This window comes from Diorhabda sublineata, chromosome 3 (genome assembly GCF_026230105.1).
Source record: "Diorhabda sublineata isolate icDioSubl1.1 chromosome 3, icDioSubl1.1, whole genome shotgun sequence".
NCBI lineage: Eukaryota > Metazoa > Arthropoda > Insecta > Coleoptera > Chrysomelidae > Diorhabda > Diorhabda sublineata.
The window spans coordinates 30225224-30241398 of record NC_079476.1 but is presented as its reverse complement, the minus strand read 5'-3'; the positions used below and the strand labels follow the sequence as shown (position 1 = coordinate 30241398).

Below are 16175 nucleotides of genomic sequence, written 5' to 3'. Positions count from 1 at the left end.
GTGGACCAGAACGCGCGAGCTTTACTATAAGTACTGCCTCTATATGTAGCAGTAGCAACCACAGTTACAGTTGTGTATTACGTTGTGTGTGTAGTTTATTTGCGGCAAGTTACTTCACGTGGCGTGGTTTATTGTATGTTTTTATTTAATACTACAAATTTAGCCACTCATCTAAAAACAAATCATTATAATGCTTATATGCAAATATGCATCCGACCCTCTCAAAAATGAAAAAATCTTGAACAAGAACTGAAGTTGCTGCATTAATAGACAATGATGATATTGATGTTGATGTCTGTGTCATAAATCCTATAAAAAGTTGTTGATTTTCAAACTATTTTTTCTATTTTTAGGTTACGTTGTCAGCACCAAAATATTACATAACTGTGATCCTAGAAAAAACAATCCACCCTTGAAAGTTGCTTAGAGAGAAGTTTAAGTTTTGAGGGTAATTTAAAGTCGTAGTTCACAATTATTATTGACATTTTGTAATCAATTTGCGAAAATATCGATAAATTAGACTTGACACATTTTATAATATTAAATGATTATAGTATTACTGAAGATTATGTATATATTTTAGAAGGCGGACAAAAATCGTAATAAATAAACGAGTGCGCATACTAGGCAGGGATACCTGCTGTATTAAAGTTATCGTGGCCGGCCTCTAAAATGAGCCATAAAAATAATTGGGCGTATAAGGCCCGCGGGCCGCCATTTGGACAGTCGTGTCTTAAGCCATTCCACTTTGGGTTTACGATTATAACGCTCTGGAATTAGTGGATCGGGAAGGTCGTGAATGTGATTGTTGTAATGAGTGCTTAGTGGAATGGACCCTAAATGGTGTGTTGATAACCTTTCAAAATCTGGATAGATGTTTATCGTCCCTCGTTAGTATATGGCGGCATCCTCAATCCCCAATTTTAATTCTCGATAGAAGAGATGACGATAAAGTGAAAGAATTTGAAATATATTATAAAACAAGTTTTTCTACTACTTCCATTAACTGGATCGTTTCTTATATTATGTTGATATGGGTATCTCATGTGTTTTTTGCAGAAATGATAGAGACAAAATGTTATTTCATTATGGTTTATTCAAGCATATACATGTTTTTTCGTATTGATACAATTAAACTGTTTTATAATCTTGTTGAAGAACTATAATACTCAGTCTTGTCCATAGAATATCAATATAGTCAATACATACACCAGTTTAAATTTTTACACGGATATCTGACTTCACTGGTTTTTAGAAAAAAAATGGTATAATTCCATTTTTTAGAAATTCCATAAATGAGTAGAATCGTTTCACAACCAAGTTGTTATTAAAATATAGAATCAAATCGTAATTTTAATTTCATCCAGTTGTTTCTTAATATTCTCCAACTTTTCCATATCACTATTAGAACTTTTACATTTATAAACAACTAAAGAATGATAAAAATGTGCTGCAAACAAAACAAATGTTATCAAAACTGGTATCACTATTACTGTCGCAGCAACGGCAGCCGTGAAGGAATAGTCCCAAAACTTCACCCAACATAGTATTGCAACTTCTATTAAAAATAAAAACAGACCTGAAATGAAAAAAAATATCAATTTCTTATGTCTTTGAATCTTTCATTGCATACACTCCTAAAATGTTTTTTTTAATAGCATACATCATAACTAAGGGGTCATCCATATATTACATCACGTATTAATGGGGAAGGAGAGTATCACCGAAATGTGACAATGTTTGACGAGGGTCAAAAGTTTTGTGACGTCACATGTCAAAATATGAAAACGTGAAATTTAGATATGAGTAAAAAAACTATTAAAATCTACGAACTTCATATATATTTAATGATTGTTATCTCCATGAGATTATATCTCTCATTTAACTTCTAAAGCGGCGTTGTCATGGGAGTGAGACACTCAAATCCACGAGAATTTTAAATGGGGAGGGTTTAAGTTGTCGGCGAGTCCTCGCTTGCTTTTTTACTGATCCGCGCTTAATTTGGGGATGTCCCCCAAGTTGGAATTTCTCGAACCGATGGTGTTATTCATACTGAACACACTGTTTAACAATGCCACTATACTAACACAATTATCTTTCTTGAGGCGCGGTTCGATAACAAAGTTATCTTACCTTCAGTCTCTGAAGACGATCACTTAGTTATCAGATTGGTAAGTCAGACTGTTGGTTCAGTGATTGTGTAAATAGTGCATTCAGTTTGAATCTCAATAAATCTAATAAATTTATATTAGATCGATAAAGATAGAATAATTACTACTCGTCAATAAGGGCTCTCCTGGTTGCTACTTGGTTGAATAAAATACGGAGTAGTGATTAGAACACAGATATCAATGTTATCATATTATTACCAAAAAACAAAATAGTCTAGAGTCCAGTTACCAACGGTTTTTGTTTAGCAATTCTTTCGAACAACATCGATTATCATGAATTTCCGCATGGGAGTATTAAATACCTCAAGGTTTAATAATTATATTATGTTGATGTGTGCTTTTAATTTGGGAGTGAATACCACCTCTTATTGGTAGTAGGAATTAATAAATGCAAACTAACCTCAGATATCAATAAGTGAGTCAATTTCAAGTAAAAAATGTTAACTTAATAATATTATTGTAATTTGAGCATTTCTTTTAGATTTTGAACAATCAAATTCTCTAAAAATTCAACATTTTCAACGGTATAGCCTATCAAAATCCAACATCGCATCAACTTTATATTTATGTCTTATTGTCGTTTTGAAAGCTGTTTTTTGAACGTAATTATTTTAAAATTTTATGAAAAATGTATTTCATAGTAATTCACGTTTAATTAATGTAAGTAATTTTTAACTTCTACTATATCTCTACTCCTTCCTATTTTCTGCTTTCGGTTTCCAATTTTGAATTCCTCTCTCTCTCTCTTAGGTCTTCCATCATCACTGCGTATCATCTTTTCCTTCTTTTTCTATTTTCTTGCTCCTCCTTGTTCTATGTTCATCATTTTTTTTGTTACTCGAACATCTGGCATTCTCTGTATGTGAACAAGCTACTCTATTCTTTTGAATCGTTATTATTTTGCTTAGTTTTGCTTCTCCAAATAAATTCCGAATTTCATTTTTGTTCTTCTAAGCCAGGGGTCTCCAAACTTTGAAGCCTTCGGGCCAGGATAATTTTTTTCGTTACATCCCAAGGACCAAAACAATAGTCGGTGAAAAATCACAATTCCATAAATCTCATTAGTGTTTTTTTGTTTTTGTTTAATTAGTTAGGGATTAATTCCATATTTGTTATTTGTTAGTTAATAAATATGCTTAAGTTTAGATATTTTAGTTGAGTTTTCTACATCATCAAAGTTTTACCTTCCAATTAAATAAAGTAATTATCACTCTGCGTTTTCATTCTATTCCATTTAACTTATCACAGTACATACATAGTACATAGTAACACATTAGTCTTAAGTTGTCGCGGGCCGGAATGATGGAACTGGCGGGCCGGAAGTGGCCCGCGAGCCGTAGTCTGGAGACCCCTGTTCTAGTCCATAATTCTCCCTCCTTTTTACCTCCTAGTATCCTTCTGAGTATATTTCTTTCCCATATATCTAACTTCTCTTCCTCTGCTTCATTAAGAATGCACTTTTTGCTCTCCATAGCTCACTGTTGGTCTTATTATTGTTTTGTATAGCTGTAGCTTCACCTTTCTGGAGATTGTTTTAGAACTAATTATCGCATTCAGCGCTGTTTACTTCCCTTCGTCATCATTGCTTCCAAATTTCTCCCTAGTCACCTTCGTCCTTGATAACCACCCCAAGATATATATAACTTTGAACTTGTTCTTAGTTCATTGTTTTTTTTTATTCCGCTGTATTGACAAACCTTCTCATTGCTCTTTTGTGGTGTTGTCACTACCATGAGTTAATTCGTAGATTCACCATCTCTGCCATTTTTATAAAGGTTCTGCAGATTTACTTAAGCTCGTTTTCCGATTTTGAAAGGATTACTACATCGTCTGCGTATGCCAGTAGTTACGTTGTCCTTGCTTTTAGTGTCCCTGTTCTGTTCAAATCGATTTTACGTACTATCTATTCTAATGCTATATTGAACATCGTAGTGGATAACGGATCTCCATGTTTTAGTCGTGTGTTGGTCTAAAAACATTTTGATATTCTTTGGTTTGACTTTATCTTCGTTTTTGTATGTTCGACTGTCATTTTGGTAAAACTTATAAGCTTTTTTGGAATAATATGTACATTATTTCGACTATAATTTCAATCTCTGATGATGAAATACGTATTTATTGGAAAGCTTGGAATACATTTTAAAAAGAATACACTTTGGTGTTTGATTGCTACAGTTCCACAATAATAACGTTAGCGAGTGGTTCCCTAAAAATAAGTGAAATTTGTATCAATTTTTGATTTAAAAAAATCTAAATGAGTTGAAAAATTATTATTAATCTTTATGATTATGATTCTAACAAAAATTATAACAATAATTTCAGTTTTTGGTATCAATTGAGTTACTTATCTGCTTCATTTGTACTGTTAAAAGGCTAATATGTTGAAAAAAATGATAATGGATACTATGAAATACGAAAAAAAGTTAAACGTGTACTACTTAATATTTATTTTATTCATTTAACCGAGATTCATCTCATGAAATGGTCATTTCTTCGTTTTCACCCGTAAAAAGCAGGATAGTGCTTATATAACTGAAGAGGATAAGACAAACTTAATTCCATTAAAATTTTCATACAAATCAATTTTGTTCGAGAAAATTGTGAGGTAATACTTGCCGTTGACTGGACTGCTAATAAAGTAGAAATCGATTCACGACTTTTCCGGCACTGAGGTGTCAATATGAAATGTTATTTCCAGTGCTACTGTGTGTAGAATGCTATTTTCGGTAGGTTTCCGATGTAGAACGCTTCTTAAGTGTTCCAGTACTTACTCAAGCGCACCAAAATTCTCAGTTACAGTGCTTGTTTTGCACAGATGCCAAAATAATTGATTTTGTGTGCAATAATAACGAATAAGAGTTTTGAGAGACCTATCTACTTACCAAGAATGGTAGAAAATGCCCAAGCAATTTCTATAAATCCTTTCATTCTTTCGTGGGGACTTTCTGATACCATTTCACAAACTTCTAATTTAGCTATAGCTTCTATGTTGGGGAGTATGTATGTAGAAATCATGAGGGCAAAAATATGAACCGCTACTAGTACCGTCGTACATACTGCAAACAGTACGAACAACCATTCAGGTACATTTGTTGGTGTGTTTATTTGAAGTTCTACCTAAAATTATATAAAATATACCTTGTTGAAATTAAAAGCAAAAGATTTAATCTACTCATACATAACTCTTATTTAGGAATAAAATACCCCTTAACAGTAATAAATCTATTTTACAAGTGGGATTTTTACGAGTGTAAAATTCACAAATAGACTTTCTTTTTTGATAATATTGGAGTGATACGTTTCTGCTTTTGGTGAAAAATATTTATGATACTAAGTATAGTTTTTGAGCTAATTTTGAGCATACATACCATTGCAATCATTGCGAAACCAGAGAGAAGTTCTGATGTCGTTGCTGTTGCTTTAAGTTTGGCTCTAGACATGTGTAAGTTTCTCCAAGAGAGACCTTTGGTTGTGTTCGTTAATTGTAATTTCTCGTTATTTTGCGTAGTATCCACATCGTAACATCTACAGAAAGATTTAGGAGCACTCGTGATGCTTTCGTCGTCTCTTATTTTCACCTGAATGTAAAATTAACCCAATCAAAAATTTTTGAAATTCTATCTAGAATTCTTGAAAACATATTAGTTCAAAATCTAAATTAATTAATTTCAAAACATTAGTAATAAATTGAATCAGGGGCTCAAATTCGAGTTGTATTATTGGGATCTCGGAAACAGTGAAATAAACGTTTCAATTGTGACCAAGTCGCGAATTTAAAGAAATTATATTTAGAGATAATCAGATTCTCAATAAATTTCAATTTTTTTAGTATAGACTTTTGAATAGATATCAATAAACAGTTGTATGTATGTATGGGTTTGGGGTCTCGTATATACTGCGATCCAAAAAATCTATTGTGTTCTCAGTGTTTACAGTTGATCCATTGATCCTACTCCTTTTAAAAAGTCTGGAATTCGGGATGGGTTCAATTGATAAAGATCTTCTGTTTCAAGCGCTCCCAGGTGTAGTAATCTGGAGTTTCCTTTGTGTTTTACACTCGAGAGAATGTTATATAATAAATAAATATAAAATTATATAAAATATAAATATAAAATGTTATATAATGTATTCCTTTTCATTGGTGGGGGAAGCGGCTGTAAATTTTCAAATATGTAAGAAAAACTGTTGCATGGGCATACTAGAGAGTGACCTTTTTTATAATAATCTCACGGTTTCGATTCATAATCTGACGATTATCTAGAGAAATTTGACTAATCGGATAACATTTTTTTTTATATTCCAACTTCCAATTGACTTGACAACTTAATTAGTTGAAAAGCTCAGGATAAAATGGAAATAAGAAAATAATTAGGAGAAATGCTGAAAAAAGTTTATTTTTTATAATTCATTGATCAATTAATCATTATCTTCATTAATAGAAGTTGTTTTTTGTAAACTAGTTTGACCATAAAATACGCACTTATAGTGAATATTTATAAACTTAAATCCACATAACTTATATTGAAATAAGAAAATAAGCCAAAATTTTGGAAACATGTGAATAATATCACACCACGAATGAAAAATTTTAATTACTTCGGCTTGTGGAAATCATCAAAATATATACTTTTGGTTATCTTTGAATTATTTCCTTCAAAATGAAAAAAAGTTAGCCACGTTCGAGGTTCTTCTTCTTTATGTCACTCTCAAATTGTCAGATTAGTGGAATAGATGCTTTTTAGCATATAATACCTAAATCTGACGCGCTTAAAAATTTCTGATGATCAATTTGATCTTGTATCCTTGACCGGCGACCGTTTATATGGGGCCTCGATTTGGTGGAGGTACTTAACCGGGTACGAGGTATCCCCTGTATATTAGAAAGTGAGTATTGTCTCTAGAAAATTTTTATAACTTTATGGACAAAGCTACATAATTTTATATTACATAATATAAAAATACAAAATAATGATTGAATTCAATAGTAGTAATTATAATATATATAATCTTACATCACAAATTGTATTATTCCAGTCTATTGAGTATATGGTAAATTATAGAATTCTGCCTCAGAATAATGAGATCTTTCAAGCAGAAATGCCTCGAAACTTATCGAAAGATAATGGAATTTTTCACCAGCCCAGAAGTAGGTATAGTCAAGTAAATGTCCAACTTCTTTCTTCTAGTAGGGTAGGTATACATGGGTCTCTCAGTTGAGTTGTGGAACTGTTTACGAACCAAACAAACAGATGATAAATTGAAGAGAGCGGGGAGAGTTGGAATTTCGTGTTTTGTAAAATAAAATTCGCAATGAGTTCTACTACTCAAACCATAAATACAACGAATAGCTCTTTTTTGTAATTTTAAGATAGAATCGAAGAGGTGCAATCTACAAGACCCCCAGAAAGACAAACCATACCGAAGATGAGATTCCAATAACGAGTAGTAAGTTGTTAAAGCAGTACGAGAATCGAGCTGTTCAGGCAAAGCAAGCAGAAGTTAATTTTGAGAATCGTAATAAGTCATCGTTGAGCTTTACAGGTTTTAAAGCTCCATTATAGGATAAAACTAGAGTTTTCTCAGTGTTTAAACAGAGACTGTTTGCGTCAGATCAGGACTTAATAGTTATGAGATCATTGCCCGTGGTCGAATGTATATCTGGACCACTCCAGGTGAATAAAGTGAATTCACTATTGATACGTAGATCTGTGAGATCATTGATGAAAATCAAAAAAAGAACTGGATCCAAAGCTGAACCTTGAGGCATACCACTGCCAATTGATTTCGACATTCAAGGAAAGATACAAATCATTTTAATGGATTACCTCGGATGCCATAATATTCTAGTTTGTTAATCAGAATTTTATGATCAACACAATCGAACGCTTTAGCGAAATCACAAAAAACTGAAGCTGTATAAAATTTATTGTTAAGTGAAGTATATATTTTGTTGAGAACAGGAAACATAGCGTCATTAGTACATTTATTAGGTAGGAAGCCAAATTTTTGAGCTGTCGGGATTGTATGTTTTAAAAGACAGGGTAATAGACGGCTTTTCATTAGTCGTCCTATTATCTTCGGGAGGATTGGTAATAATGCGATAGGAAGACCATTCTTAGTGTTATTTTTCTCGCCGCCCTTGTGCAGAGGCACTATTATAGCTGTTTTTAGACAGTTCGGGAAAAGCTCCTTTTTAAACGATTCGTTTATTAGTTAAACATAAAACGTCAATCATTAACTTAATCGATACCACAGGATATCTTGTTTTTGATGCTGAGTATGGTTTGCTCTAGTTCAGATCTATTTACAGTAAATCTTTAAATCTCCTCTTAGGCTTCCCTGCTACTAGCAAGTGTAATACTTTGGAAAATTTTCTTTATTCTTTACTTTCTATTTAATAAAATAATTTTTAGAATTTAATAATTATACATACTAACCTTAGGCCTTGATTTAGACACTATAGAACCGAAAGGAACTCCATTCGAAGTAATGCTAGAATTACTAGAAAAAGGTGGTGTTCTTTCTCTGTATATAGATCCTAAAGAAGTATCGGTTAATGAATTATGTTGGATCGTCGGACTTTCTAGGTACGCAATCTTCGTTTCGTTGATTAATCCTGAAGGTACATTTAACGATTTAGGTCTATGCGATAATGGCTTTAACTGACTCTAAAATATATCAAATAAAATATCAATCGAAAAAAAAGTGGTCAATAGATGATATTAGGTATCGAATAACGACAAGCATATGTTAATGCGTATAATATACGAGGTTTCTCTCAAAAGTACCGAACCTACTTTCGTACCTACCGCATTGGTGTTATTATTTAACACCCAATTTTGATCATCCTATAAAATAGTCCCTATTAGATTGAATAATATTTACACAGTACTCCTGTAAGTCAGTTTTTTTAATTTCTTTCAGTGCACTAGCTCAATCGTTTCTTTATAATTGAACTAGTGTTGTTTGCGCGGAATTTTTAATTTGGCAAAGAACCAAAAGTCGCAGTGAACCTCAACGGTACCGTATAGGTAAAGTTCGATAAACACGCTGGTATATTCTTATGATAACACAACCAATAACAGCTTGTGGCCTTTTTATACTAACCGCGTCAATATTTGAAAGCCGTATTCTTTAGTGATTGTGTGGCCTCTCGGATTATATTGGTGGTGCACAACATCTTGATGGAGCCACACAGACGGCTCCAGGAGGAATGGCTTGGCCGGAGCAGGCTTCTTCGGAGGACACCCCAAAATAGGCGAATCTTTTCCGCTTGGAGAACACGCTACCGTCTTCCAAGACGAGGTATTCGCTGTGATGGATAGCATACGCGCGATATTCGATCGACGCCACAGGAACACAATATTCACAATCTGCTTAGATAGCAGAGCTGCCATACGAGTAAATGCCATAATGACCGAAAAGGTGTGCTCCCAACTTGTACAGGAGTGAAAGAAAGCCCTAAAAAATCTTTTGAGTGATGGCTGCAAGACGATGCGGACTCACTCACCAGACTGGGATCGGTGAACTCACCAATGAGCCTTAAAACTATCCTTGGTTTAGCTAAAAGTGTTGCTATATAACTTTCTACGATCTATTTGCAATGCGGGCTAGGTAGAGATGGATAGAGGCACTTGGCATGAGACAGGCAAAGGCACATATTAAGGTACCTTTTGCGTCTCACACCGAACAACTGCTCCAATGAAATAGGGCCGAAATCCGACTAGTGTCAGGACTTTTAACCGGACACTGCCTTCGAAGACGCCATCTCCACACTATGGGCAACACAGATGATCCGGAGTGCCGCTGGTGCGTGGAGGCGGATGAAACCGCAGACCACGTCTTTTGTGAGTGTCCAGCAAGTTTTAAACGCTTAAGCAAGCCTCAGAATTTACCTAATGACATCAAAGGGTTCAATCCAAAGCGTCTGATCGGCTTTTCAAAGGACATCGGCCTTCGGTAACGTCAAGTGTGACACGAGGGCCCGCCCGAAGGCGTATGTACTCAACGGCCACTTGACCACGTCTTTTGTGAGTGTCCAGCAAGTTTTAAACGCTTAAGCAAGCCTCAGAATTTACCTAATGACATCAAAGGGTTCAATCCAAAGCGTCTGATCGGCTTTTCAAAGGACATCGGCCTTCGGTAACGTCAAGTGTGACACGAGGGCCCGCCCGAAGGCGTATGTACTCAACGGCCACTTGACCACCTGCAATGTTACTATGAACATTTTCATCATATAACAACCAGTCAACATTTTTCTCCAACTTTGACGTGCTTTTTTGGTCTTGGCGATTGAATTATTCTACAGGTAAAACTGTTCATTTGCTTCTGGATAACCCAAGTTTAATCTTTCGTGATAATCTAACTGTTTTTTTCTTATTTCTATTTTTTCTTATAAACAAAAACTAAGTCCAGTCGATTACTGCTTACATTAACGAAGTCCAGTCGATTACTTGAAAATAGGTTCGATACTTAAGTCCCCTTGACATGATGCAAGACAACGTGCAATGCAATGCAAGACGCAATATTTCTTGATCAAAATCATACGCATCTCTCTGTAAGGAAATTATTGAATGATTATGAATGAATGATGAATAGAACTGTTCTTCGTTTGTAAATTATAGTTTGATCTGTCATAAGTTATAAGTATTTTGTAGAATAATGATTTGATTTAGGTCCAAAGAAATCACCACCTATATCAATGCACACCATGTAAAGGTTTCTTTGAATTAAAGAATTTCCAGAAATCACACATGACCAAATCAGGCGAATAGGGAATGACCAAATCAGGCGAATAGGGAGGATGTTCAGTGACTATTGTATTGTATTGTGTGACGATGCAACCTTAACTAGCGATTATTGATTGACTCAAGAACTGAAAGTAAACCTTTTGTAGTATATCAATATGCTGTAGCTATACGTTGATCTTCACACTTAATTGCTTTCACTAATCCTGTACTAAGAAAAAAAACATTCCTGATAGACCTTTTCGCTGTTATTGGTATTATCTTATCTATGAATGAATATGATCTGAATCTTCGTGAATCCACACACGGCTCTCCTGGTGGGTAGAAATACCATAAAATGGTACTTATGCCAAGTCACCTGTTACTATTTCCTAAAGGACATAATAACCACCATTATTTAACATTTCTAACGTTTACTGCGCGATTTTTACTCTCCTTTCGTTTCAGAAATCATTCTTTATGGTACATGAGTAACAATTTTTTCTACATGAAGATCATCGTGTAAAATTGAATTTACTAACACAAAGAGTCACCTCAATCGTTTGATAGGTGCATCTTGGATCTTCGTTGATCATCATCTCACTTTCTCAATATTACCAACGATAACGAAAAACTTACCAGCACGTGTCTCATCACCAAGTGATATCTTTCAAATCCGATATACCAGCGAAATATAGTTGCTGGTTAAGGACTTTTATAACACAATGCGCGTTGCAAGCGTTCAAGGTTTTGTTGTCACGTAAACTAAACTTAAAATCCTAGTGGATAATATCGCATACAAATTCATATTTTGATGGCAGAGATGTTTTGTAAAAAATAATTTGCAATTCTCTATTTGCCAGGAATACTTTTCTGTATAAAATCGAATTGCAAATTAATTTCATTATAACAAAACAAAATGCTTAAAGAATGAAATCGTAATTCCAATTTGCAATACTAGGTTCTATGCAATGTTCCCAACTCAATATCAAAATCTACCTAAAGCCCCTTTATATCCTCACAATTATTAGGGATTCCCCCTAAAAACTTTATTATTTATAAAATGGATAATTGAATATGTTTGAGTGAATAACATTAAAAATAATAAAATATCACTAAACAAATAATAATATTTCAAACAATCAATAAATTATTTCATTCGGCGACATTTTTTAAAGTCTTCATTCATAAATTATCGAAAACTTCAAGTAACTTCAAGTAACATACATATTGACAATAAATAATTTCAACATTTCTGCGGATGGTTGAAATGTTGTGCATGACCCACTATGCCATGGATATATCGATATTTGAGTCCCTAAAAATACCCCTAACAACATCCCATTCCACATTTTTTCCCCTAAATTTGGGGAAAAATCCGTAAGTTGGGAATCCTGGTTCTATGTTGAAAGGCTATAGTTCTTCCAATATAAATTGCAGAAGACCGTTATGCGAGGATCAATCAATATTTCATAAATACGCACGGCACTCATACCAAATTAAGAAATGAAACATAATGTTTACTACCCGTATAAAATTCGGTAAACATCTAACAAACCGTCAGTCCACGTGGACCAATCTCCTAAAGATACCAGAAAGTAGTACTCGTTGTAATAAAGCTCAAATTTTAGCATTTATGTCTGAAAAAAATATTCCTATTCCTGTCACCGATCGTAAAAAAGACCCAACAAATAAAGAATTGCTTACTGTTATTAAAGGTCTAAAGTTGGAGCGAATTTATTATATTGAAATGCTCTGCAAAGAATAGTATCATACTCTTCTCGGACTACCGTCGATTGACATCACCCTCTTCAGAGAAGTTGTAATTAAATATTCGTCGAGGCATTAGCCAGGAAAGTAGCTGTTTTCTAGTTTGAACAACGGCAAAATTGACAAGCTGTGCAAAGAATAAGGTCATACTCTTCTCAGACTACTTCCTTGCTATTACATATTTAACCCTAAAGACTGGGCAAACGTAAAATCAGAATTACTCCAGAACTGAGTAAAGAAAGTTCTGGTAGCAAGACCTTTGGAAATACTGTGGTATCACCCTCTTTACATAATTCATCTTCATAATTCAATCTAGTTCAGAAGATTTTGACTACCATTATTATTTATAAAGATACTTTGGAATTGAAATGTTTTTTTTTCTTTTGTTTTATTTGCAAAGAATTTATTTTCCTAAAATGACGTATCTACGTCTATGTAGATCAAACAAAATTGTTGGCAAGGGTTTTTATATAAGTTTTTATAATCTGCAATTGATATTGGAAGAACTATATGTATATTTGTAAGAAGATAGGTTTGACTCGGAAAAAGCAGAAAACTTATAGGGTTATTTCCAGTAGGTATATGTCGTAATGAGAAGGTATCTCATAGCCAAATTGATTATGAATAAATAAAAGTATAAGCGAGTGGAGTCAGCGTTTTATAATAATTAATTTCGTATCATAAGTTGGGCTATGAAATATATGGATTACGATTAAAGTTGAAACAACTTACCCAAGAATCATTTGAAGACACATTTTTCAAAGAAGGGAGTGTTGAATATAAATCTGTCGAAGTGTTATGTCTCCATATTTTTCGTTTGTCGTATTTAACAACAACCGGAAAGTTAACTTGCGTTGTTTGATCCATTTCTGAAACAATTGATTGATTTTATGTACTGAACATTAAATTTGTATAATAACAATGTTTATCATATGAAATTTTTCAATAATGATTATACTCATATAAAATATTGTCTGATTAGTCAGTCAATTGAACACGTGCGAATATACACAGTTCCAATATTATGAAATTCGCTCATAAATTAGACATACAGTACAAAGGTAATATGTTAATAAGTATTTAGCATTAATCATTCAGAAATTTAGTCATCAAATAAACTATTGTATAGTATATCTAAACATAAAAAACAAGGTTATAAAATATATATTTTAAAATTGCTGATTACACACTTATTCTCTTTTGCAAACCGTCGGTTAGTGACTTTCTTAGAAAGCTAGGTTGGAAATAATAAAAAAAATACGCGTTGAAAACTTATTAGCAGTAAGTTTTTTTAAAATTGCTTTTCAAAGTGCCAGTTGGGTACTGCAATAGGGGAAGAAGTAAAGTGGTCTAAAGAAATATTTTCCATTGGCTGTGAGTTACTTAAGCGATCCACTGTATCGATAAAATGCTGCTTGATGGAATTTTGTTCTCACTGGCCGAGGTAGGCACATTTAGAACTTAGAATCAACCAAAAAAAGTGATTCGTTACGTGAAATAGGTAGATTGAGACCACAGAATCTCCATTTACCATCGGAACATATATTAATAGGGACTACGCTAGATTTCTATCTGGCCAGTGGTTCGCAGTTGGAAGTGAGGATGGCGCCACTTAGCGTTCGCTGGGGAATGTTTAACTACATGTACTAAATAGCGACGCTTTTTAACGTTGCCTTCAGTTCGGGTCTCAAGCCCGAACGTGGGTGGTTAAACTGCTCTGATGAGACGTAATGGCGTCAAAACTAGACAGTAGGTACAACCCCTCCTTGCAATTGGGAGCCATTGGGGATGTTAATATCGACAAAAGGGTCGATTGACACCACCCTCTTCAGAGGAATTGTAATTAAATATTCATCGAGGCATTAGCCAGAAAAGTTGTTGTTTTCTCCTTTGAAGAATTGCAGAATTCAATTAATAAAAATTCCTTTAGTAACCAGAATCAATTTTTCAATTAATCGATTTTTCTATCAACGTCAATTTGAATATTGAATTTTGAAACTTATGAATTTAAAATTTTTACAAGAATTAATACGATTCAAAATCACCGATTATTTTAATTAATTATTGTAAGTGAAAATTGTATTATTTTTATACATATTTCTTATATTGTATTTAATCATAATTTAAGTTCCAGACGATGAATTCATAAGTATTCGAAGGCTCTGGAAAATATATTGAAGTTAGTCCACTTTGGTGTTTCATTGCCACGCTCCCTAATTGTCAATGTTATTATATAAATATTTTGATAAAAATACTTGTGTAGTCAATCGAAATATTTCGAAAATGGTTTATATGTACAAACAGACAATCCCTCTCCTATGTGACGCACGCATTGGCGTACTTAGTGCAAGTCTGCGACGCGTCGTTTCGTTTTCACCTTTGAATGTTGTTTTTTGGTTGAATTATTGCGGTTTTTACTTCAAATGAGGGATTCATTCTTTATTTACATTTCCATGTTTTGAAATTATTCTGTATAAAAACGAACGATACATATAATTTTATATAAGTCAAAGTAAATGTTTTGATGATGGCGATTACGTGATATTGCTCAATTTTGAATGCATCTCATTTTGACGGTTTGAGCAAGTGTGCGAATCAAAAATACTTCGGGATTACAAAAGAAAGGTATCGGATAGAAATATTATCACAGAGAAACAGCTAGAAGCTGCCAAACAATTAATTTCAAAGTTGGATTGAAGGTTGGACTGACTGTGACAAGTATGGGAAGGTTTATCAACACATTTTCAAAGGCACGAGAAAATAAAATCTAAAGTATGTGAAAGGAAACGAGATGTTTATTATGGTATGACTATGGTTAGCTTCCAGTTTGCTGATTTGAATAAAATTCCCCACCGATTCAATACATCTTCAAAACTAGCTGAACGTGACTGAGCTCCTGAAAAGATATCCAGAGTTGAATCTGCGTATTGCCATTGCAAGTATTGCCAGAGCGATGGGTTTTAATGAAACCCAAGTACAAACTTTTTATGACAATCTACATAACCTCTACAACAAATATAATTTTGCACACAGCCGTATATACAATATGGATGGAAATAGAGTTAACACTGTCCTTAAGAAAATTCCTAAAGTAATTTCTGTATTTTTTTCGTTGAAAGAGGCCGAATCATCACATTAGTTTGTGCTATGAGTGCTACTGGGAATTTCGTTCTGCCACCTCTAATTTTCCCAAGAAAGATGATATTAGCTAAATAATACACCTGAAGGCATTATTGTAATGGTTTCTTGTTGAGGCTTTATCAATATTGACCTTATAGAATATTTACGCCATTTTAAAGAAAGCTTGGAACCTACAAAAGGTAATTCTGTTGTATTAATATTAGATGACCACAGCAGCCATATCTCTTTAGTTGCTATAAATTTTTGTCGTGATAATATAGCTCCCTAACTCATCACCCAGAACGCGTGATCGGATAGACAGAAGCTCCATTGGTGAACGAGTCCTTTAAGAAAGCAGCATCCCTTAGTAATGCAGTATCGGGCTTCA

At 33.7% G+C, this 16175-nt stretch overlaps 1 protein-coding gene across 6 annotated transcripts in view; it reads right to left on the bottom strand.

The window, feature by feature from the left end:
• Nucleotides 1-1076: 1076 nt before the first annotated feature.
• Nucleotides 1077-16175, bottom strand: part of LOC130440921 (calcium release-activated calcium channel protein 1-like) — a 57280-nt gene continuing 42181 nt past the window's right edge. For all 6 annotated transcript variants that reach the window (XM_056774294.1, XM_056774296.1, XM_056774293.1 and 3 more), the window contains 5 exons: nucleotides 13400-13536; nucleotides 8609-8839; nucleotides 5540-5749; nucleotides 5054-5288; nucleotides 1077-1579 (listed from right to left, as the gene is read on the bottom strand). In XM_056774294.1, coding sequence (XP_056630272.1) covers nucleotides 1341-1579; nucleotides 5054-5288; nucleotides 5540-5749; nucleotides 8609-8839; nucleotides 13400-13534 — 1050 coding nt within the window. In that variant the 5' untranslated portion in view covers nucleotides 13535-13536 and the 3' untranslated portion in view covers nucleotides 1077-1340. The remainder of the gene's footprint in view (nucleotides 1580-5053; nucleotides 5289-5539; nucleotides 5750-8608; nucleotides 8840-13399; nucleotides 13537-16175) is intronic.